This window comes from Camelus dromedarius, chromosome 19, assembly GCF_036321535.1.
Source record: "Camelus dromedarius isolate mCamDro1 chromosome 19, mCamDro1.pat, whole genome shotgun sequence".
Lineage (NCBI taxonomy): Eukaryota > Metazoa > Chordata > Mammalia > Artiodactyla > Camelidae > Camelus > Camelus dromedarius.
Genome location: NC_087454.1, coordinates 24503274 through 24527476, shown reverse-complemented (window position 1 = coordinate 24527476; position 24203 = coordinate 24503274). Strand labels below are relative to the sequence as shown.

The 24203-nt window shown below is 48.8% G+C and overlaps 1 protein-coding gene across 1 annotated transcript in view; it reads left to right on the top strand.

Annotated features, from left to right (window-relative positions):
- Positions 1-24203, top strand: part of MDGA1 (MAM domain containing glycosylphosphatidylinositol anchor 1) — a 57089-nt gene that overhangs the window by 5505 nt on the left and 27381 nt on the right. The window contains exon 2 of the mRNA XM_010977646.3: positions 23183-23322. Coding sequence (XP_010975948.3) covers positions 23183-23322 — 140 coding nt within the window. The remainder of the gene's footprint in view (positions 1-23182; positions 23323-24203) is intronic.

Genomic DNA, 24203 nt, shown 5'->3' with positions numbered 1-24203 from the left:
GAAAACATAAAAATATAAGGAAGAAACTCACTTGGCATTTTGCTCTGCATTTGATGGTGATTCTTTCAGGCATCTTTCTGTGCAAAGAGGAATGAACTTTTTAGGGAGAATCGTTGGTTATAACTACAATATCTTATAGGTATGTAAGTGCCGTGTGCATTGCCAAGCATTTTCATGCCTCTGCCTCCTTTGATTCCATAACATTCTGAGAGGTCAGCACAGCAGGTCCTATCGTCCCCATTTAATAGATGGGGAAACAGGTTCTAAGAGTTTAAGTGATATGCTCAAGGTTATACAGCTGGTAAGAAGTGGCTTGGAGACTTGATCCCAGGGGATCTTCTGATTTGGGTATAGGAAAACAATATGGTGTTCCTCTCACCACTCATTAAATATTTACTGAATACCTCCCTTGAGCAAGGCCCAGTTCTGAGCACTGACAGGGCTACCGAGATAAATAAGATGGAGGCTCTTCTCTCAAGGAGAACAGGAGAAGAATCACAGACAAGATGGTGGTTCCTGGAAAGATCTCGATAAATGCCATTTGGCAAGGGCAGGTAAAAGGCTGTGGGAATTTGAAGGGGGCGGTAATTACTTCCAAGGCCTTGTGGAGGAGGGGGCATTGGAACTGGTCTTGACAAATGGAAGTGAGGACTGAGAAGGGCATTCCAGGTGGAGTGCTCATTGTGGCAGAAGCTTGGAGGATAAAGAACCTGGTGTGTGTGGGGAAAGTGAGTCGTTCATTTGGGCTGGAGCATATGTTGAAAGGGAATCAGGATGGAAAAGAATCTAAAAAGAAAAAATATATATGTATGTATATGTATAACTGAATCACTTTGCTGTGCACCTGAAACTAACATTGTAAATCAACTACACTTCAATAAAAAAATTTTTTTAAAAAAGAAAGTAAATCAGGGCAGTTAGAATTGGAACAGTAAAGGAATAATACTAAAAATTGCTAATGTTTAATGCCCAGGCAAAGATTAGGAATATATATTGTCCTCTTTAATCCTTACCACAGTCCCTTAAGAGAGAGTCATTCATCAGCCCATTTTACCAATGAGTAAACTGAGGGCTCAGAAAAATGAAGTTACTTGTTCAAGTGGCAGAGCTGGGCTTGAACTCAAGACTTGCTGATTATAAAGCCTGTGCTTGGGTGGAGTAGGCTGGAATCTTGGGTTTGGGAGATGATATTGGTAGGGTCTTGAGCAGGGGAGTGGGTTGATATGAGCCCAGGTAGCTCATATCAGGTCAGGTAGCCATGCAACTGTATGTTTGAGGAGGCTGTGTTCAGGAGGAAGGAGACATCAGGAGATCCTGAAGTTGTCTGGGGATGTCTTAGTGAGAGCTTGCTCCAGGATGGTGGCCATGAGAATAGACAGGAGGGAGTGGGTATAAGAACTGCAGTCTATCAACAAACATATGAGTGAAGGCTCTGTATGGGGTGCTTGAGATATTTAGTGAGAGAAACAGGCTCTTGCTCTCCTAGAGTTTACATTCAAATTGAGGGGAAACGGGTAGTAAACAAGTCAGGGAATATGTGTGTGTGTATGTACATATATATATATATATATATATATATATATATATATATATATAAAATGATGATGAGTTCTATAAAAAAGGGTAGGCAGCTAAGGGAACAAGGAGTGGTAGACTGTGGTTCAAGTTCATATACAGTAGTTGGGAATAGGGGTGATCTTTGAGTAGGTGCCACCAGAGCAGAGACCCACGAAGGAAACCTCATGGATATCTGCAGGAAGTGTGTTCCAGGTGGGAGAATAGCCAGTGCAAAGGCCCTGGGGTAGGAATATTCCTGGCTTATTTAGCAACAATGAGGCATCCTGTATGGCTGAAGCAAAGTGAGCCATGGGGAGGAGAGTGGGAGTTGGAGTTAGAGAGTTAATGGGACCAGATTGTTTGCAGCCTTGAAAGCTATGTAAGGACTTTGGATTTGATTCTGAGTGAGGTGGGGGCCATGGGAGGGTTTTGAGCAAAAGGAGGGACATGAACTGACACCTTTTTAATAGAATTCTTCTGGCTGCCCTGCAGGGAATAGACTGGAGGAGGTTGGGTATTGAGGCGAAGGATCCAGGCAGAGACTGTTACAAAAGGAGAGAAGTGAGACAGTACAATGATTAGGTCCTGACAGTGTTTCAGAGCTCAGGCAAAAGATAGGAGCTGAAAATGGCTCTGAAGTTTGGTGTTGAGAGGCTTGGCACATAATGGCAACGAGGTGGAGCAAAGGTCATGGGAAGTCAGACAGGTTTGGGGCAGTGGAGGGAAGTAGATAAATGCCTAGACTTCTGGATAAGGAACTCAGGTCTGAACCCTAGCTCTGCCCCGTGCCAGCTGTGAAAGCCTGAGAAATCACATCTGCTTTCAAAGCTGTGGCTTTTGGGCTTGTCAGACGGGTTTGTGATAAGCATGCAATGAGATGGTGCCTGGGACGCTCTGAGCACTGTGCCAGGCACTTAGCAAGGCCTTGCTGAATGGTTTTATTTGAATGACAATGCCAGTGTAGTTTGGAACTTCATGGGATTCTGGTGCTGGGATGTCTGGGAGAGAAGCTGGTGGAGCAGGTGGACATGAGTGTTGGTGCTCAGGAGAGAGGTCCGTTCTGAAGAGGCAGATCTGCATGTCTGGATTTACGATCACAGAGCGATGTGGGTTGACACCATGAGGTGGAATAAAACTGCCACGGAAGAGAGAGCAGAGTGAGAGAGGAGGCTGGGCTGAGACCAGTGCCCTGGGATGGGAGGAGGAAGAGGAGCCAGAGCAGGTGGCATCAGGGAGGTAGGAGGAGACCCAAGAGGGGACAGGGACCGGAGAGCCAGGGAAGGGATAGAGTCCATGGGAGGAAGGGTCGTCTGAGGTCGAGGAGGAGACAGAGTAAGGACCATCTGGGGACTGGGAGGTTGGTGGGGAGGCAGCTGCAGCACAGAGCAGGGCTCATCAAGACCCAGCTGGAATCCTCTGGGGATTTTGTGAAAGTGCAAATTTTGATTCAGTGGGTCTGGGGCTAAGCAGAGGTTCTGCGTTTCCAACAAACTCCTGGGTGAGGCCAATGCTGCTGGCCCCTGGGTTGCTCTTTGAACAACAAGGGCAGACAGGAAAAATGATTGTGCTCAGATGGGAAGACTTGGGTTGGAAGGCCAGCCTGCTGTCTCTGGGGGACCCTGGCCCAGTAGCCTCACCTCTCTGAGCCTCAGTTTCCTTATCTGGAAGGCTGGTTCAGGCACGCCCACCTCTTGAGTTTACAGAGGAGCCTGAGTGATATCACTTTGTAAATTCAAAGGCAAACTATGGGGGCTCTGTTTCCTGAGAGCAGAGAGAGTGGCAGGCAGATGGTCGGAAGCCCCGAGTGTGGGTGGCTTATGGAAGCAGGGGGTGCAGGCTGCGTTCTTGAGAAATGTTGCAGGCCAGGAAGGGTTAGAAGGGCAGTTCCCCTGCCCAGGCTGGGGCTTCTGTCTGTGAGAAGCTGGGGCTGCAGGGGTGGATGACCTCTGTGGGGGGTGGTGACATGGGCGGCCATCGAGGGTGCTGCTTGGCTGGCTTGGAGATTCCACCCCAAACTCTTCTTGATTCCTTTTCAGTCCCAGAAACTCGGCCTAGGTAGACTGATTATCTGGAGGGTTGGAAGCTGTGTAGAGAAGTGGTTCTCAGCCCTGGCAGCATGTCAGAACCACCTGGAGAGCTTTTTCAACAACATATGCCTGGCTCCGCCCTCGGCCCTCCTGAATCAGAAACCCCGCAGGCGGCATCAAGGCAGCTGTGGTCGGAGAGCTCTCCAGTTGATTCTCAGGCACAGCTGGTATAGACAGTGCATCCGAATGAGTCAGGTCCAAACAGATACCTTCTTCCCTTGGGCTTTCTGAGGGCATTTCTGGGTTTTCCAGATCACTGCCCAAGCTTTGTTTCAACCCATTCATCTGGACCCTGGGGTCTTAAAAAACCCCAACTTATTATTCTTTAAATTATGAACAAGGGAACTTGCAGTTTAATGGTTCTAACTGAAAAGTCCATGTCAGGAGCTTGGGAGACTGGCCTCTCTCCCTGCTTTAACCAGGGAATTTCTAGTCCTGAACCTAGCGAGACTGAAAGAAACAGCCCCAGAAATGTTGTTTTCATTGATTTTCAATAGGTAAATTCTGTTACCTTTTTGAAATGTGTCCCTTTTATTTATTCTCCTCTCTTTTTGGTTTAGAGAAAATGAAAATTTCAAAGCTGGACCACATCGTAGGAATTCAATGTAAAGTGAGTTACTAGTTTAATGAGTACCTGCTAAGGGTCTGGGAGGGTAGTGGGTACTGTGGCTGCAGAGGTGAAGGACACCTGCCCCTTGGGAGCCTGCAGTGGAGTAGGGAGAATGCCATCTTTTCCAACATTCTAGTTTTCCAGATGGAGAAGCTGAGGCTCAGCTTGAGGAACTTGCCCTAAGCCCTGCAATTAGCAAGTAGTGGAGTCAGGATTTGAACTCAAGCCTGCCCAATGCCAAGTCTAAATGCCTGCCTACTTCCTGAAATGTGAAGCTCCTGAGGGCAGGACCTGGCCATGTTTTTGTTCTCCAGCCTGTGCTATGGAGGACAGGTTGGCTGATGGGGGCAGTATAAGGATCCTTAGTCCCATATGAGTTGGGAATCATATTCTGTTGTTAGAAACAAAGACCTGACTACAGAGTCTTCAACAAATTAAAGTGACTTTTATAAAAAAAAACTTCTTTCAAAATTTTAATTAATTAATTATTATTTTTAATGGAGGTGTTGGGGATTGAACCCAGGACCTTGTACATGCTAAGCATGTGCTCTACCACTGAGCTATACGCTCCCCACTTATAATAACTTCTTATGATCTTTTATACTGTTTGTACTTCCTATAGTGAAACTCCTTTTTAAATCCTAATATTGGTTACTGGTACCTTCTTTTTTTTTTTTTTTTTTTTTGATTAGTCATTTTAGGGGTTTATCATTGTTTTGTCTTATCAAAGAACCAAATTTTGGATTTGTCAATCCTCTATGTTGTAAGTTTGTTTTCTTTTTCATCCATGTCTACTCTTTAAAGTGGCTTTATTAAGTCTAGAGGTAGGCTATCCATGGCTGCTATGGTGGCTCCTCAGTCACTAAAGATCCAGGTCCCTTTCATCTTGTTCTCTCCTTACAGTGGTGCTTCTCAAAACTTGCTCCATGTTAGAATTACCTGGGAGTGTTTAAAAATCCTGATGCCTAGATCATACCTCATACCAATTAAATTGGAATGTCTGGGAGTGAGAACCAAGCATCAGCATTTTTTTTTTTAAAAAGAAACCCAGGTAATTCCAATGTGTAGCAAAGATTATGAACCCCTACCTTAGAACATTTTGCCTTAAAGTCACTAAAGGGCTGCTGGGGCTTAGCCATCATGACACATTCCAGGCAGGAAGAAGGGAGGAACATTTAAAAGGTTGAGTCATCTACCAATTGAGTCAGCTCTTCCAGGAATCCCCTCCCAATGATGTCTGCTTCCATCTCATTGGTCATTCTTAGATGAAGACAGGCTGAAAAATATAGCCCTTTAGATGGACACATTCTCACCTAAGAGAATATCAGGTTTCAGTTATAAAGAAGGGGAGATTGGATGCTGGGTAGGTAATGAGCAGTCTTTACCACAAATCACCACCTCAGGATCAGTTGGCATTTCTTGAAATGAGAGGATTTAGATGAATGTGAACAGCTGCTCTTCTCCACATCTCCCCCTGCCCTGCCACCCTAGCTCAGGTGGGCTGGGGGCTCTGTCTGCTCAGAGTATGCCCAAAAGAAACCTTAGAGAAGACTGAGACCCAGAGCAGGGAACAGGCTTGCTTGGGGTCACCTAGATATTCATGTGAGGATCCAGCTTCCCATCAGCTTATGCTGTCTCCTCCTCCTCACCCCAACACCCTGTTCATTAACATTTCCATGAGGCTGTTCATTTCCACTGGTTGATATCTTTCCACTAGCAAGTGGCTTCTTTCAGTCCCAGCTTCAGGAGAGCTCTGTGGGCCCTCCTGATTTTGGGGAACAGAAGCTGAGGGACGGTGCTAAAGGCTATGGGGCAAAGAGTGTGGCAGAGGTGATCTAGCTCATCTTTCTGCCTCTCAGCCCACACCCACGTGACACCAGGCAACCCCACTGCTGTTTGTTCAATGTCTGGTCCTTGGTTGGAAGTTCTTCTCATTGTTTGACCTTATTTCAACTTCTATAATATAGCCTCTCATCAGAAAGTTTCAGGAGCTGAGGCCTCTGAGTTGAACTTGAATATCTTCTTGGCCCTGAGACTTTCCCTATGTGATTCTCAAGAAACTCTTAATGAAGGCACTTTCCCCCATCTCTGAGAGGGACATCAGGAGGGTAGAGGTGGGGACAGAGAGAGATTCTGGTGGTCTCATCTACCAGGGTTTGGTTCTGGTACTTTAGTAAAATGCAGGGGGCCCTTGGGGAGGTCAGTTTATCTCCAGAAAAATACATAAGCCCACTAGGCAAGGTGAAGCTCTGTGCTGTCACAAGACCTGGCTTTATTTTCCTTCCTGGAATAAAGCCACAGGGTAGATACAGAGAAGGCCAGGAGATGGGGCTTGAAAATGTGGCAAGAAGTGAGCTCAGCTGCCAACCAGTGCACTTAAGTGATCCAGAGGCAGATCTTTGGGACTGAGTGCAGGAAGAGACTGAGACCAGAGAAGGTAAGTGGCAAGTCAAGATCACACAGCAATTAGTGCCAAGGCTGAAGTTAAAAGTCATGTCAAGGGACTTTCCAGATGGATCGTTCTCATTCTCCTATATTTTGTGGGCTCATGAGAAGTCAGGACATGTCTGCATGGCATTTATAAGCTCATTTCATGCCCACATCTCTATAATCCTCCCTTCATTCCTGTAAACTCCCTTTCTTATTCCCAGGCCTCATTGCAGGATCTGGAGCTCACTCTGGGTGCAAGACTCCTGGTTAGATGTTAGAATCCATTAATGAAATGTCAGGGAGGTCCTGGGAGGCCCCCCCTTGTGGGTGGAGGAGGCAGCCAGCTTGGTAGTGTGCACTGAGGTTGCTACCAATCTCCATCAGGTCCAAGAGCTCTGTCACACTGCTTAAGTTCCACCTTAAAGTTATTAATCAAGTTAGCTGAGAGAAACACAGTCACTGTTTCCAGAAGGTTGCTCGGGGAAGGTTGCTCCAGCATCTCTCAAGCCTTTTTCCAGTGGCCCAGTTTGGTTGATCAGATGAATTGGATCTTAAAGCATTGGGATTCAGGCAAGGAGGTTTCCAAGGAATTGATGGGTGGAGATAGGGGAGCATGGTAAGGTATTTGATGTGTGTGTGTGTATGATTGTTAGGCAATATGATGGCTCTGGACTGTGGCCATGTGAAAGATTTAATAGTGGGCAACCATAGTGATCATAATTGGCTTGGACTCACAATCTTGGTTTGGGTTCCCCAGAAGCAGATCCTAAGATAAGGAGCTGAGTGTGGGTAGTTTATTTGGAAGGTAAGCCTGGGAAGCTCTGGTAGGAGAATGGGGACGAGAGACAGGGAAGCAAAGGAACCAATAGAAGGTGCGTTGTCAAGCCATTCACCACCATGTCCCACTAGGGACCTCTGGGACACTGTAAAACACACTTCAAGGTTATTCCACCATGGACATATGGAGTTGGGGCATGTATACACTAACTCCCACCTGTCACTGGTTGAGGGCTGCCCCAGAGGGTGTCAACTTCCCACTACAAATGCACACACAGGCAGTGTGAGCTATAGTGGTCAGAGACAGCTTCAGGCAGAGAAGCAGGTGCTGGCTGGTGTGCACTGAAGAGGTTAGGGGAGGGGGTATGTGTAGTAAGGCACCGACAGCCAAGCTGTCTCCTGACCCTAACTGGTCAATTTTTTGAGGCAGAAATCAGTGGTCATAGGTGAAGGGTCATACCAAGCTCTACCTGCCAGTGAGCTTACCTTCTTTCCTTCTTCTATCTCCCAAGTCAGATCTGGGCTCCAGGTTACCTGGGGGAGTGTGTGTGTGTGTGTGTGTGTGTGTGCACATGCGAGTGCAAGCATGTCTGGCTTCACATAGCTAGGAGAGCAGGCAAGAGACATGAGAGGCTTTCTTCAGATCAAGCCAACGCACTTCCTTCAGGGGTATTCAGAGGCTGCAGCGAGCTCTCCCATCCCCTCCCGCCTTCCTTCAGCTCCCCTGTACAGCCATGGCCCCTGGCATTGCCCAGTGGCACAGTGGCTTCGGGTGATGCCAGGATGGCTTGGCACTGAGGGGTGCCCTAATGTGCCTGAAGCACCGACACCCTGTCTGGTCACTCCCTCACTTTCTCAGGACCTGAGGGAGCAGGGCCTGTGAGGCAGTCCAGGGTGGGGGTTGGCTGCATCCTCCCCCACAGTCTCCTCTTCATTCTACTGGAGCTGGGACTGGTAAAGGCAGTGGCTCCTTCAGGCTCCCCTGAAGAATTATAGAGCCAGGCTGAAGGGTGAAAGGAGTAATCAGTGGGGATCCCTGGCTGCTAGTGATCAGTGTGTATGTGTGTCTGTCTGTCTGTCTATGTATGGAGAACCATTAGTATGAGATAATCTGCTCTCACTGGGTACTTCAACAGGACTTTTTGTGCACACATAAACCCACATGGACATACATGTGCGGAAGGTATGTATACGTGTGATGATGCACACAAGAACATGTGTTCATGTGCAAGGAGTCATGTGTGTATGTGTGGGGGCATTGCAGACCTCTTTGGGGCTTCCCTGGGTCTACCTTTACCCCACAGGCAGTCTCTGGTCATCCTTGCCTTGGTTCCCAGGATGGAGGCGGGAACAGCATCCAGCACTCTGGGCCATTGGCCCACAGCTTACATCCATCCTGGGTTATAGCTGCCCCCAACTCCTAGGAGACCTGCAGTTGGGGGCAGGGGTAGGCCGAGGTTGGCCTGAAGCTCCTGGCTAATTTTCCTGGCCTCCATCGATCCAGCAGCTTCTCCTGAGTCTATTAGCAGTCGACGAGTGAAAATATCCCCCATCGCAAGCCCTGACCTGAGACAGGCAGGAATCTATAGCAATTTGTTCAAACAGAGGAAAGCGTTTCCCTCTGATTTGTATTCCAATTTATTCTAGGCAGGAAGGGGGTCAGGGTAGGGGGACAAGCCCTGGCATGGCTAGAGCTGGGCCCGGCTGTCCCCCCAGCCCCCCATGCCAGCCAGGGTGGCAGCTGGTGCTCCCCATGGTTCCTGGGTGGGGGGCTGAGGAGGGGAGGGTGGGCCTCAGCAGGGGGACGGGAAGAGAGACCTGCCAGCCTTCCCAGCAGGCCCTGCTTGGCTGGAGAGCTCAGTTGTGGATTTGGTTTTCGCAAAATACAAAGCCGCCGGCTTGAAGCCTCTCTCCTGGGCACTGGGGCCTGTGCCAGGCATGCGCTCACCCGCTGCGCCCGTGCCAGGGTGGGGGTGGGGCTGGCCGTATGGACACAGTGGCCCCAGCTGGGCTGAGTGGCAGAGGGGCCTCCTCTTTTCCTGAAGCTCTCCCCAGCCAGCCTCAGAGGAACAGAGCTGCTCAGGCTCAGAGGGCAGCTGGCACCTTCAAAAGGTTCCTTGCGGGGCTGAGAGCCCATTACCATGGGAGCCCTGAGCACATCTGCCTGACACAGTGCTCAAGCTTCACTCCTGGTCTGAGCAAACTGGGGCTCACCGGTGTCCTAACCAGGAAGTCTCTTTTGAGCACCTACAACAACAACAGCTCCAGCTGATATTTATTAAGTACCAACGACTTGCTGGGCACTGGACTAAAATACTACCGAATACCCAGTTTTTGCAGAGTCCAGGCTTCCTCCTACACCTCAATTTCCCCACCCTCTGCATACTTATCATCTCCCTCACCCATCTCAGCTCAGTGTTTCTCAGTTTCTCCTGGGAATCCCCTCCCCCTTCCAACTGAGGGTGGCTCTGGTGACTGAGGGCCTCGGGACTGATGCCTCTGTGGCCTCCCTTTGCCAGACGGACCCCACAAAGAAGCTAATCCCCTTTCTTCTGGGTCGCTTCCTTTGGCCCCACCTTGCCTTCCCCTTCCCGCCAGGGCCCAGGCCTTGCAGAGGTGGCTCCATGGCAACCGGAGAGGAGGATTCTGGGAAGGGTCAGCCAAGTGGTCCTGCAGCTTCCTCCCTCCACCCCCTGCCCTCTACCGTTTCGTTCCCTCAGGCCCTTAGAAAGGGGAGTAACCAGAGAAGTTCTTCACACCGAGGTGTCAGTGACTAGCAGCTCTGAGGTCAGCTGTCGCACATGACTTGCCAGGCTCCATGACACCACTGAGGTCTAATTTCAGAAGCAAGCAACTAAATATATCAAAGTCGATGCATAATCATCTCTCTTGCTCAGGTGGGAGGGTAGGGAGGCAGTGTGGCCTGAGGGCTAGGGGCAGAGGCTTCTGAAACAGATCTGGGTTCAGATCCTGCCTCAACCGCTCACTGGCTATGTGATCTTGGACAGGTAATACTCTATGCCTCGGTTTCCCCATGCACAAGGTGGTGGTAATAATAGTGCCTTCCTCAGAGGGCTGCGGTGAAGAGGAAAGGGGGAAAGCCATTCTGAGTCCGGTGCCAGGTGCTGTTCAGAGGAGGCCCTGCTGAGTGAGCGATTCCAGAGCCTGGGCCTGCTCAGGAAGCTGCTGGGTCACAGAGCCTGCCACTAGGGAAGGGGCCTGTGAGGCTTCCTGTACAGGCAGGTGACATGATACTGGGGAAAAAGAGGGAGCAAGACCGCTACCCTGGCCCTAGAGAAAGGGTGGCAGAGTTCCAGCCCTCTTCCCATCTTCCTTTTGAGGAAGTTTCTAGCAAGCACAATCCCTTGGAGCTTCTTTATGAGTTGGGAGACAGGTGTTTTTGCACCCAGCCCTTTACTGCCACCCACATCTGCCCATCCCAGACTCTACTTTCCTCCTAAGAGGTGGGTCCCCCTCCCCCCTGTCCTTAGCCCCTAGGAGCCTCCTAATGGCAGTGACTTTTCTGTCCCTGGCTGTGATTGAACTCTAGCCCAGGTGGCTCCCCCATCCACAAGTCCTTCACTTTTCTCCCCTAACCTACTGGGTTTCAAGTCATTTACAAGTTGCTCAGAGGCTCAGCATTATAATCAGATCCTATGGTGTATGCCACTTATGTGGTTTCTAAAATTGTAGCCAAAAAAGGAGAGAAACCCTTCGGTGACGGAGAAAAAAATAATAATGAGAATACTTAAGCAGAGGGGCAAGTATTACACTTACTGATTTATAAATATACCTGATGCTAAAGAAAATACATTCCCAAACATTATGCTTCTAGATTTGACTCTTGGGGAAAAAAAGTTGTTAGGTTGTTCGTCCCTTTCAGGAATTTAACATGTTTTCCCTCCCATGAGTGTTTTCCTTTGAAAGGGACACAGAAAGAGAATGAACAAGTGACTATTTAATATGTTAGTGCTGATGAGGAAGAACACACAAAGCAGGGAAAGGGATTGAGAGGGATGGTGACGGGGGCAGGTATGCTGTTGTAAATTGGGTGGTCGGGGAAAGCCTCTCTCAGAAGAGAGCTGAAGGAAGCCATGGAGAGAGCTCTGGAAATCTGGGGATGAGCAATCCAGCTGAAGGAGCTGCAAGTGCAAAGACCCTGAGGAGGAAGTGGGCTTGGCCTGCTTGAAGAACAAGGAAGAAAGCAGTGTGGCCGCAGTGGGGAGGAGGGCAGTAAAACACAAGGTGGGGATGGGAGCAGAAGACAGAGCGTGACTGGCTATTGAAAAAGCTATTGCTTTGACTTGAAGTGAGATGGGAGTCGTGGTAGGATTTTGAGCAGAAGAGGGACTGGATCTGACTTAGTGTTGTAAAGGGATTCCTCTGGCTGCTTGTGGAGAACAAGACTGTCCCAGGCAAGGGAGGAGGCAGGTAGACCTGTCTGGAGGCTGCTGTAATAATTCAGGCAGGAGGTGGTGGTGATGGCTAAGACTAGGGTGGTATTGCAGGTGTTGGATTCAGGGTTAGTTCTGAAGGTCGAGCTGAGAGGGCTCGCTGGTGGATTGGGCATGGGGTGTGGGAGGAGAGAAGTCAGGAATAAGTCCCACGTTTCTGGCTGACAGTGTGTTGACACTAACGGGGACAGTGAGGAATGGCTCTCAGACCTGGGAGGTGTTGAGGGGCAGTATGTGGTGTCCTCCTGAGGTCAGTGGATATAGAGAGGGGCATAAAGCCCTTATATCTCTGCTTCCTAGTTTTTAAAACTTCAGAGCGAATCCTTCTCCTGCCTCCTGAGCTAGGGTGAAGGGCAAGCCTGGAGGAACTATGTAGGAGCTGCTTTAAGAGGTATCAAGCAGTCAGGTTGTGGTACCCATAATTCCACCCCACAGCTGGGTGGGGTGATGCCCAGGAACCCACCGTGGCCTGGGATGTTGGGGGATCAGGTTGCTGCCCCACCAGAGTGGTGGGGTAGGCTCTGCAGAAACACTGTCCTTCCCTCTCCAGCCCTTCTGTCCTGGGGTCTAAGGCCCCATCTGCTCTCAAGCTGCAAGATTGATTTTGCTTTCAGGGTTGTGATTGTTATCATTATCCACTTAAACAACTTCATAGGAAAAAAAAAAGGAACCCAGTGACAATCAAACATTAACCATTCACTCTAAACTCCCTACCCATACCTGTCAATATATTTTTACATAGCAGTAAACAGTGGTCCATTCTGCTTTCTCGGCCAACTTTATCTCCTACACACGTCTCCTGGTATTGACTGAGCCTTTAGACCTGTCAGTTTAATGGCCACAGGGCACCCCCTGCATCGATGCGCTGGAGTTTGGTCACCATTTCTCCAGTGCTGGGCGTTTGGGCCGATGCCAATTTCTTCTTCTTCTAAATAGCTCTGCCATGAATATCCTTATGTGAATTACTTTTTCCTTTTAAATTATTTCCTTGGGGCCTATTCCCCAAAGTGAGATTGCCTAATAGGTCATAGGATAGGAACAGTTTTATGGTTCTCATTTCACACTGCCGGGTTGTGCTACGAAAAGTTTGAACCAGCCTTGTGCACAGCCCAGCCACAATGGATTTTATCATTTTAATTTATTTTCACTGGTTTAATAGATGCATTATGGCCTGCTTCTTAAGTTCCAATTTTCACTTCCCGAAACCCTATTTGGGTCTTTCAACACCTAATAATAATAAGACCTGATCTGTGCAGAACTTTACAGTTTACATGGCACTTTCTGATATGTCATCTCACTCTTCTCAACTATGAGCCTAATATTATTGGTCTCTGTTTTATATGGTGAAGTGGGGGTTTAGTCAAATTAAGTGCTGGAGTGGAGCTTCTAACCAGTTCTCGCAGGTTTGTTTGGAAAGAACTCCCACCCACCCACCACCATCCCATTCCTTCTGAGGGCCTAGGGTCCTCAGATGCCCATTTCAGCCTCAGTCCAGTGTCCCAGCCCCACCTTGGCTCCTACAGCCAGGCCTGTGCCAGGCCACGAGCCATGTCCTGTGCTTTAGGCTTGGGTCTCAGCTCTTGGGGGTGGGAAGAAGCCACTGGGCTTTGAGTCAGAGGGGCTTTGGGGGGTTTTTGCTTTAGCAAAGCCACAGCTCCGTCCATTCCCTGGCCTAGGGCTGGCCCAGGCTCTGCATTCTGGGTTGGGGGCCTGGATCTGGCAGTGTATCTCTGGTCCCAACCAGGATGCGCCCTATCCCTGGAGTTGGTCATGGGTACAATGGAGCCATGTTGTAAGCCTCAGGCTACAACAAACAGGGTCACTCAGGGCACATTGGAAGCCTCAACTCAGACTAGGGGGACCTTCTCATGGTGGACACATCCTGCAGTATGAGTTTGGTTTTATTCTGCTCCCTTCTAACTATACTTCTAGAGTCCCTACTAGGCAGCATGTACTGTGCTCGGTGGATTCCATTCTTATTATATTTAATACTCACAGTAGGGAGCATTCTTATGCCCATTTTACAGTCAGGAAACTGAGGCTCTAGGCTAGAGGGTTAAATGATTTGCCCCCAGTCACATGGCAGTTATTGCAACAGCATGAATGAGAAGCCCTGTGTCTACTTCAGCTCTGCTCCTCCCACGGGCTCTGTTCAAGAGGTATGCTTTGTGGGGTAGACACTTGGTCATATCGAGAGTCTGGGCTGCTGCCAGGGCCCAGCGCCAGATGAACTCCAGTGATGGGGTCTCCAGCACTGAGAGAACTTGGTGAGGCTGGGTAGCTGGGGCCTGCGCAGAAAAGCTTTACATGAGAAACCCCATGTCTATGGTCGCCACATCCCTGAGCCAGGCAGACTCAGGTCTTGGGTTCCAGAAGCCATTGTCTGCCCTGATGGGTGGTAGCCTCTCTCTCCTGCCATCATCCTGGATGTTCTCTCCTCCCAGTGATTACCTCTTTCTGTCCATGCTGATGATCTGGTCTCTCAGGGTTATGGCTCTTGGCATGCGCCTGAGTAGACCTCTTTGTTCAGTCTTACATTTTCCTCTTGCAGGCCCCTAGAATAAGTTCCCAGAGGGTTGCGGGCTATATGATCAAATGGAAAGAGAACTGAGATTTATTTACTAGATACTAATCATTATGTTGTGTACCCAATGTGATTTATCTCGTTTAATCCTCACAACCTAGAAGTTATTTCCACTAGAGCAGAGATGTAGTATTTTCCCATTTTGCAGATGAAGAGACTGAGGCTTCGAGAAGTTAAATAACTTACCCGAGGTCACATAGCCATAGAGGAGATAGAGCTCTACCTCCTGCTCCTCATACCACACAGGCAGCCCCTGAGACTTGCATTTACAGCCACGGGTCAAGCAGTGTCCAACTCGAGGCATGTGCCTTTCTATTTTCTCTTCCCTAAGTGTCCTGCCTACACTGGTTAGAGCTGCCCTAGGTCACCTCGTTGTTGAGAGTATTGATTCTGGTGGTCTGGGGCCCAACACGGAGAAAGTCCCTTTATAGTTTCCCCCAGGGGACCTCAGAGTCCCCATTTAGAGGGCTTTCCCAGTGTCCTGTCCCGACATCCCAGTGTTGAGTAGTTGTGTGTAGATTAGACTTCCAATGATACTCAGACAGTGAAGATTCTACGAGCAGAAGCTGGCAGTCTCAGAACCTGTGTGTCTTCCGATGGGGCCAGGATATAGGTGCAGCAGTGCCAAACATTCCCCAGCACACGGGCACAGATGGACTGGCCACCACTTTCAGCAGAGGATGGTTGTTAAGAGTGCCAGGCTCTGCCAGAAGCATGAGGGTCTGCAAACAGTATCAGCTCCTGAAAATGGAACCAATCCTTATACATGGGAGCGGATGCTGCGAGCAGTACCAGGCCCAGCATCTGACTATGAGAGTAGAGCTTGTTTTCATGCTCAACAGTGGGGAGAGACTGGCAGCCTGTGCCCTGATCTTTCAGCCGTGGTTGCTCTCCACACTCAGTGACAGTATCCTTGGACCCAGAGGTCAGAGATGTATTCACTTGGGTTGGGGAAAGATTTTTGCAGCCAAAGGGGAGGTCGACTGAACGTGGACTTGGTTTTGATGAGCCAAAAAGACCCAGTGCTGAGAGCAGAATTTAATGGAGCCTGCAGCAAGGGAGGACAGAGGTTCTTCAGGGAGGGGAGCTGCGCCTGATTTAGCTCTACATCCTGGAGCTGAGGGCAGGGAATTTCACACAATAGGTGCTCATGAAATGTTACAGAAGGAATCAGTAAATCAATGGCAAATTGAAAGGTGATTGTGTGTGCCCTTTGAAGAGGTGGGAGGCCAGGGAGCAAAGGGAGGATGGAGAGGGAATCAGCATGACCTGAGAGAGTGACCAGAGATGGACAGGGCAGGGTGTCCAGGTGCTTCTCCTCAAAATGACTGGCATTAAGGTGAGGCCAGGGGAGATGGCATAGGATAAGTGGGACTGTTTCAAATTGATTTTCCTAGCAAAGAATTAGAGCCTCCTGCAGACTCTAGCGCTCCTGAGAAGCCACCTGGCCCACCCCTAGGCCAGCAGCAAACCTCTGAGGACAGGCTTCAGCCAGCTCTGCAGACAGGGCTGTGGGGAGAGCAGGGTGAAGCCCTGCTGCAGCGAGCACAGAAGACATGGTTAATTTTCCCAAGAGGTCCACAGAAGAGGCACAAAGGATCATCCCCGGCAGAAGGAGGCTCCGGCAGAGCTGGCCAGGCACTTGCCCTGAGAGCTCCTTTTAGACCCGGCTGCCATTCTCTGAGCAGCTAATTAAAAGAGAAAGGCCTGTTAATATTTCAGCACTGTTAACTCTGCTAAATTATTAAGTGTCCATTTGCATTACATGCAAAAGAAGGATCGATAAACATGTGCGTACCAGTTGCTGGGAGGAGGGAGGAATGGTTTCTAAGGATGCTACATGGGACAGGTCCAATCAGTGACTCAGACTGTGTCCTGAATTCTGAGCCCCATGTCCTTAGCTAGGCACTTGGAAACTGGAAATGCATGGGGCTTAGCACAAAAGTCAGAGGCTCAGATGGACTCCAAACCAGCAGGGCATTCTTGGGCAAGTTACTCAACCTTGGTGAGCATCAGCTTCCTCATCTGACAAGTGGGAACAATAGACTTGATATGAGCAATAAATAAGATAATAGATAGATATAAAACACTCGATACAATGCTGGCACAGAGTAAGTCATTACTGTTACAATGTGTATGTATTATTATGCTACTGTTATATTATAGGTGGGGGGGAAGACCTGAGACACAACTCCAGCTCACAGCAATCCCTCCTTGCTTCCTTTCCACCTCTCAGCAGGCCTTTAAAGGCATCATTCTTATCACAGCTCTTCTAGACTATACACTTGCCTAGCACAGGGCCCGGGTACCATAGCTCTTATACCCGCAGCACCAAGCTCACCACCTCACACTCATTAGGATTTGTTGAATGACTGTCTGATGGAAGCTAGGACCAGAATATAGATCCTGATTCCATACTGCCTGACCCAGAACATTCAGGGATGCTTGTGGGAGGTGGTTAGTGTTGTGGTACCTGCCCTGCCATCTGATTCCGTAATCCAACTCCAAGTGGGGAAGTCTGCAGCATTCCCATTTTCTTCTCTTTCCTTGCCCTTCACAAGCTCTGCTCTGTTTGGAAGTTTCTCCAGCCTGTAGACACAGTTCCCCTAGAAAGAACACCAGCTCCTACTTGACCATGATTAACCGTTTAAAATTCAGGGTGGGGAGAAAAGCTGAAGGAAAGCTGATGGGGCTTTTAATCAAGGCTTTTAATCCCCTTTGCTGTCTGCCTGCCTTGTTTGGCTCTACCTCCTACTGTTGCGACCTTGTGCACTTAGCCAGCATCCCCCACCCCTTGGCTAGCAGCTGGGGAGAAAAATTCTCTGATGGGGGATGGAGATTCTTGACCGAATTCTCCTTCTAGGTTCCAGTGAGAATTCTCTTTGGAAGCCCAGTGGGCAAGTTGGAATTTGCCTTAACATGAGTCCTTGAGAGTTTGTGGCTTCCTCACTGGGCCTCCTGAGTGATGGCAGTCCCCGCCACCACCTACAATTTGGGGTGTACACTTTTGGAAGAAGAAAGGGGCAAGCTAATAGGTCAGAAGCATTCTGCCAGGGACTTGCCATTTCTGCTCAGCTGTCCTTACGACGATGACATCTCTCATGCTGCTTGGCTATTCTCAGCCAAAGGACTAGGGAGGGTCATGTTACTTGACTCCACAGCCATTATATTCTGTGAAGAAAGGCCTTTATGATCAAATACATTTGGAAAGCACTGGATTAAAACAAGTTACACAGATGTGTTTACTGCAGGACTTTTCAGAGCCTTTAAAAGTATACTCTTGTGTGCAGAGACTCCGAGAAGGAGTGAGAAGATGCAGCATCCCTAATTGGCTTATCCATGAGCACTTTATGGCACGTAGTTTGGCAGACACTGTTTTCCTTTTCCGTGGGGGTTTGTTGACAGAGCTCTGGAGAGTGAAATAGCAAAAGTCTCACAGACCAGAGGCTGGGAGACATAGTTGCTTCCAAAATCCTGTCCTATTTTCTATGCAACAACATGGTGTCAAGCAGTGATGAACAAATCCAGCAGGGCCTCTGAAATTCCCAGGGAGCTTGTGACAAATACACCCTCTGAGACCTGCCCTTGGAGAGTCAGGGCTGGTAGAGCTGCATGGGCCTGGGAATCTGCATTGTGACAGGCTCTCCAGATGACACAATGTAGGGGTGGGGGAGTCTGTGGTGGACAATGACCTGAGTTCCAAGCTAACTGGCGGAAGGCCTGGGTTTGAGCCCCAGCTCTGCTACTGTTCTCTGTCTGTGAGTGACTTGGACAGGACATTTCCTTCCACAGGCCTCAGCTTCCTTTTCTGCCAAAGGAGGCTAACTGGGACCTTCCCTTTCTGCCTCTTAGAACTGAGGCAAGGAGCTTGGAAATGTACAGTGGACCTCAGGAATGTATCAGGCCTCACCATCTGTGGCAGATAAGGCAGGATACTTTCATGCAAAGGCCTTGCAGGCCCCCGGGGAGGTGGGTTTTTTGAGAGGAGTGTGGGTTCACTTATAGAATAATAACGCTGGCCAACATGCTTAGATGGCTTGCTATGTGCCAGACAGTTTTAAACACTTTACCTGAATTTACCTATTTATTCCTCTCCACAACCCCATTTTACACTTGAGAAAACTAAGGCTTAAATAACTTGCCAAAACTCACAAAGTAACTTTCTGAAAGCTAGGTGAGTAAAATGGATGCTCAGAAAGGGCTCCATCCCTCGCCAACTCCTCTGAAGCCCTGCACAGCCTTCAACATGAATTTTGAACATATTCATGAAGCATCCCTACCGGTTTACTGTCTGCTTTGAGTGTCTCCACCCCTGGGATATAGAGGGGGCCACAGAGGGTGGTCTCCTGTCCCCATCTCTTGCTTCTATTTAATCATCTTAGGAGCTGTGGTTTCTTGACAGAACATATACTGTTTGGCCATATGTTTTACATATATTGTATTCAACCCTCACACCAGCCCTGGGAGAAGGCATTATTGTTCCCATTTTGCAAATGAAGAGGCTGAGGCTCAGAGAGGTTAAGTAACTTACCCAATGTCACCCAGGAATTAGTCCCAGATTGTCTGCTTTTTCCGACAGATCCCTCCTCTGCCCACTGCTCCTTTTGTCACGTCCCCCTGCCTTAGAGTCATCTTAGCACTTACCACACTCTGAAACCATCCCGTTCATTTCTGTTTCCTTGCTTGCCATCCTTCTCCCCAACAATGCTCTTTCAGAGCTGGTCCTTGTTTGCTTTTCATGACATTCTCCCTAGCATCCAGCACAGTGGCTGGCTCGAAGCATTTGTTGTTTGATAGACTGAATGAAGGGATTATGTTGTGGTGCCTCTTGACTCAGGCTCTGGCTTGGTTGCGTTTGGAATCAGAAGATGCTGTTGCTGGCAGTGCCTTCTTGGGCTTTGTGGAGTGAGAGACTAAGATTCAGGGGGAAAGAACCCCTTTGGGGGCCTGTGACTCGGTTCAGCCTCAGAAACACAGTTTTAGCCATTCCAGGGGTAAGCAGAGTGGGGCAGGCTAACTCTTGTTAATGAAACTCAGTGGGGGTAATCGGCAAATTGGAATGCCTCGGCCAAGGGAACCTGGGTGCTTTGCTACCGGCCAGCACTTGCTCCAGAAGGAAAATCTGCACCTGGACGAATTCAGCCACGGGATGTGGCTCATCAAGCAGGACTCAGAGTAAAGGGAGTGGGTCATTGTAATGGTTGGTGTTAACAGTGCAAACTGGATAACCTCAATGGGAAACGCCATCAAAGGGAGGTGGATGCTCTTTTTTATCTAATTGAAATGTAACTTAGATACTGTAAAATCTTAAGCAAATAACTTGATGCATTTTTACGTGTAACCCATATAAGCACCACTCATAAGAACATTTCCATTCCACTAGATGGGATCCCACATCCTCCCCTGAAATTCTCTTGTGCCCCTCCCAGTAAATAATCCCCTACCTGCACCCAAGGGCAACCACTGTTTAGAGCTGTTACTATAAGATTGGTTTTTCTAGTTTTGAATTTAAAATACTTGAAATCATACACTATCTCCTTTTTTATGTCTGAATTCTTTCACTCAGATTGTGCTGTGAGATTCAATGGTGTCATGCGTCTACCAGTAGCTCATTTTCACTGCTATGTAATATTCCATTGTATGAATATACCAGAATTCATTTACCCATGAGGCTCTTGATGGACATGCGGTTTGTTTCTTGTTTTTAGTTGTAATGAATAAAACTTCTATGAATATTCTTGGACCTATTGTTTGGTTTTCATAAGCACCAATTTCTATTGGGTACATACCAGGAGTGGAATTCTTGCATCATGGGGTGTACACTTGTTTAGCCTGAGTAGGTGCTGCAAAATCTTTTCCAGAGTGCTTCTACCATTTTAGAGTTGGATAGTCTTAATAGTTGGATAATAAAGGGAGTTGGATAATCTTAATGATGTCATCATCCATGATGCCAACTCATAGCCCCATCTCCAGTGAAGAAGCATACCTGTCAGGTAGCCAGAGGCCTTGTGTCTCCTGGCTAGGCCCTATCTTTTCTGGCTTGTGCTGGCTGGCCAGGCCCTGAGAAGGTCCAGCTGTCCAGCTCTTTTTCAATATTCCTTATCAGTCACCAAAGCGTCTGTCATTACAATCCTGCCTGGCTACGGGCAAGCCACAGTGTCCACGATTACAGCTTATCTTCCATTGGAGCCTGTTAAATCAATGTCTTCCTTGTTGAGAGGCACCCTAGGCTTCTTACAGACATCCATGCAGCCTTCTAGTCTTATCAGCACCTGGCACACACATCATGCATTGGTGGGTTGTTGTTTCCTAATGAGATTTCTTGGGGACCATGGCCATAGATGGCCGTCTCTTCCAATGCATTTTCATTGCAAGTGGTGACAGTTTCAGACCCATTCCCCAGATTCTAGGCTGTTTCTTATATAGGGACTATGAGCTGATTATAAAATCCATAGAAAGTATGAGTTAATAAAGACCTCAGTGTTTTATCTAATCCACTCCCCTCCTATTGGTGGGGAAACTGAGGCCCATGAAGTCTGACTTGTCCAAAGTCACACAGCTTGTCTCCTGACAACAAGCCTAGGTTCATTCCTCCATGGCAGCCAGACTGGACACTCAGACTCTGGGTTGGTCGCAGTTGCCACTGTCTGCAGAACCTGCTGCTGTTTGCAGAGATTCTTATGGTTAAACGTGGCCTACATCACTCCCAATGATTGCCCCACAAGCTTTTTGACCTGCAGGCAGTCTGCCTCTGTGGACCCGCCTCTGTAATTAGTTCATGACTGTCCCATCAGTGTTGGCTGGGGAGACTCTATTAAGGTGCTACCTGTGGCAACAGTGGAACACATCAGAGGTCTACTAAGCACTGCTCATTTATCCTGTGTTATCACATCCATTCTTGTGAGTTCTCAGGTTGGTAGCATTCTCTCCATTTTAGAGATGATAAAATGAAGGTCCAGAGATTACTAGTGGTTTGCCCTGGGTAATACAGAATATAAGACTGCTCTGTCAGCCGCACAAAGCCTCCCTGTTCTTTGAGGCCTGGTTCAAATGCTGCCTCTTCCATAGAGCCTTCTGTGATTCTTCCTCTAGCAGAAGGTGATGCCTCTCCCCTCTGAGCCCCTAGGGCCTTCTATACCTGTCTTATGATGCTCAGCAATTTCACCATGGGATATCCTGATAAGTTCATTTATTCAGCGTTCACTGGGTACCCGCTATACTCAAGGCCTTGTGTTGGGGGTACCAAGGTGAAGCTCATGGTTTGGTAGGCAGAAAGACAAGAATCCTGAATTTGGTAGACATACAAATTGATGTTTTGTTGTTATGCTGGGTGAGTGATGGATACAGAAGAAGGGAGGATGCAGAGCAATCATGGGATACTTTCTGGAGAAAGTTATACATTTTATGTACCGGTTTTGTCTTAGCTCTGAGCACCTCTTCAGGGCAAGAACTCAGTTTTTACCTCATTGTATCCCTTGTGCCCTGTATTAGCTCTCTCTTCCACTCTCTCCACCCTCAACTGTGAGCAGACAGATGTGATGGAGGCCTTGACACCCTTCCCAGAAACCAAATACTGGTGGGCTGGGGGCTGGGGGCTGGTTTGCCTTTAGGGCAATGGGGCTAGATGCTGAAGGAGGGCTGTGTACTCTCCCAGTTCAATAATTTTCCCTTTGGATCCCCCCAGTCGTATCCTCCCTCCGGTCCCCTAGCCCTGGCCAGACTTCAGCCCTGGGTACTGTTGGAGAAGTCAGGGAGGAGCCAAAGTCTTGTGAGAGCTTCCAGGCCCCCAGTGAGATCCTCTGTCCCTTGGAGAGGAGGCTGGCGCAGGCTCAGGGAGCAATGAGGGAAACGAAACAGGCCTCTGGGTAAGGGAAATGTGCAGCCAGTGAGGCTGGGGGATATCTCAGTTAGGTTCATTAAAAGTAGAGCCTGGGATGATTGGTAGGGGTGAGTTCAGGCAAGTGATTTGCTGAGAAAGTGCTCTCAGGACAAACTGTAAAGGGACAAGGGAAACAGCCAGGTGAAAATGTGGTTTAGTTGACTTTGACTCAGCGTGTTCCCCAGGAAGTGAGGGGTGGGGTGGGTTCTGGAGTATGAACAGCACCACCATCATCCCATCTTAAGGCAAGAGGGCTGGGCTTCTGCATGGTGTCCATCGGTCATTGGAGGGTGTGTGTGTGTACTGGGGAAGGGGGTGACCTCCTATGCATGTCTGGTCCAGGCAGCTCCCACTGGCTAAGGGCAATTTCTTGGGGAAGGTGAGCTCTGTGCGCCTAGCAGCTAACACAACAGCTCGGAATGGAGGCACCTGCCAGATCTGGGGAGCTGGGCAAAGCACCAGCATCCTCTGTGACAGGGGGCTGCTAAGATAGTGATGCTCACTGAGTAATAACCAATCTGTACAGATTACAAAGCCTCCTCACAATCCTCAGTTCATTGAAGAGTATAGATCTCTTGCAAGGGTGTTGGGATGGCAAGGAATTGGTCCTTTCCTGAGACCCTGGCCCTTCCAGTTCTGGCCTGGGGCCCTGGGAGGAGTCTTTCTTGAGCTCAATGGGATCAGTCCCCATGGGATGGCCTAGGGAGGTCTGGGCTGACCTCTCCCGCTGACACACTCAGGAGGAAGCCTTAGACCCCCTCTGGCCTAGGTGCCTCTTGTCTAAACCTCCCCCTTTCCCACCAGCTCCAGCCCAGGCTCAGATCGTGCATGCAGGCCAGGCGTGTGTGGTGAAAGAAGATAACATCAGTGAGCGTGTCTACACCATCCGAGAGGGGGACACCCTTGTGCTGCAGTGCCTTGTCACTGGGCACCCTCGGCCCCAGGTAAGCCCCTACCCTGGCTTCACTTCCTCACTCTCCATCCCACTCTGGGATCAGAAGAGGCAGTAGGAGCTGGGGACAATGGCATGTTAAAAGAAGACAGGAGCCTGGGGCTGAGGAAATAGCTGGAAATAAACACTGTAGGGGAAGGGCTAGAGGCTGTGGGCTTATTCACCTGAAAACACTGATGGCTGAGGGCAAAAACTGAATGTCAGTTGTTCAGTTCCACTCCATTCCCTACTGAGCAGACACTCCCTCAGATATACCTTCAACCACTGTTTGAGGGCAGACCCTGTGCCAAGCACTATGCTAGGTACCGTCTCCAATGTTTTCTCTTTGGAGCCTCCCAATGATGCTGCGAGGAAGGCATTAGGGCCTTCTATTTTAGTTGAGGAAATTTAGGCTCAGGGAGGTTGGGTAAACTCCTAAGGTCACCCAGCTCTTGTGAGGCTGGAAGCAGAATTTGAATCCAGAACCAGTGTTCTCTGCAGCTTAGCACACTTCCTCCCATTGTATCTGTCTTTGGGTTAGGGGCCTGAGGAGTTACCAGTAACATATAATACAGTCTCTACTTCAGGCTTTCAGTTGGCAAGCCCCACACTTTTGAGGTTAAGAGACTCAAATCTATTAGAAAGTAACAGAAGATGAGTATCTGGAAATGCCAGGGGAATTTTGTCCCAGACCAAGTGTATGGTTCAGGCAGGAAGTGTTGGCTGGTTATCACTGAGAGCTGATGGGAAGAGGCAGGAGGATGGGCTGGAGGGATGAGGGAAATTTGCTGGCAAGTTGCTGTGAACTTTAGGAGCAGCAGAAAGGTTTTTGATTGGCTCCCAGGAGGCACAGTGATTGCAAAATCCTCTTTTTGGGATAATTTTAGGAACAGG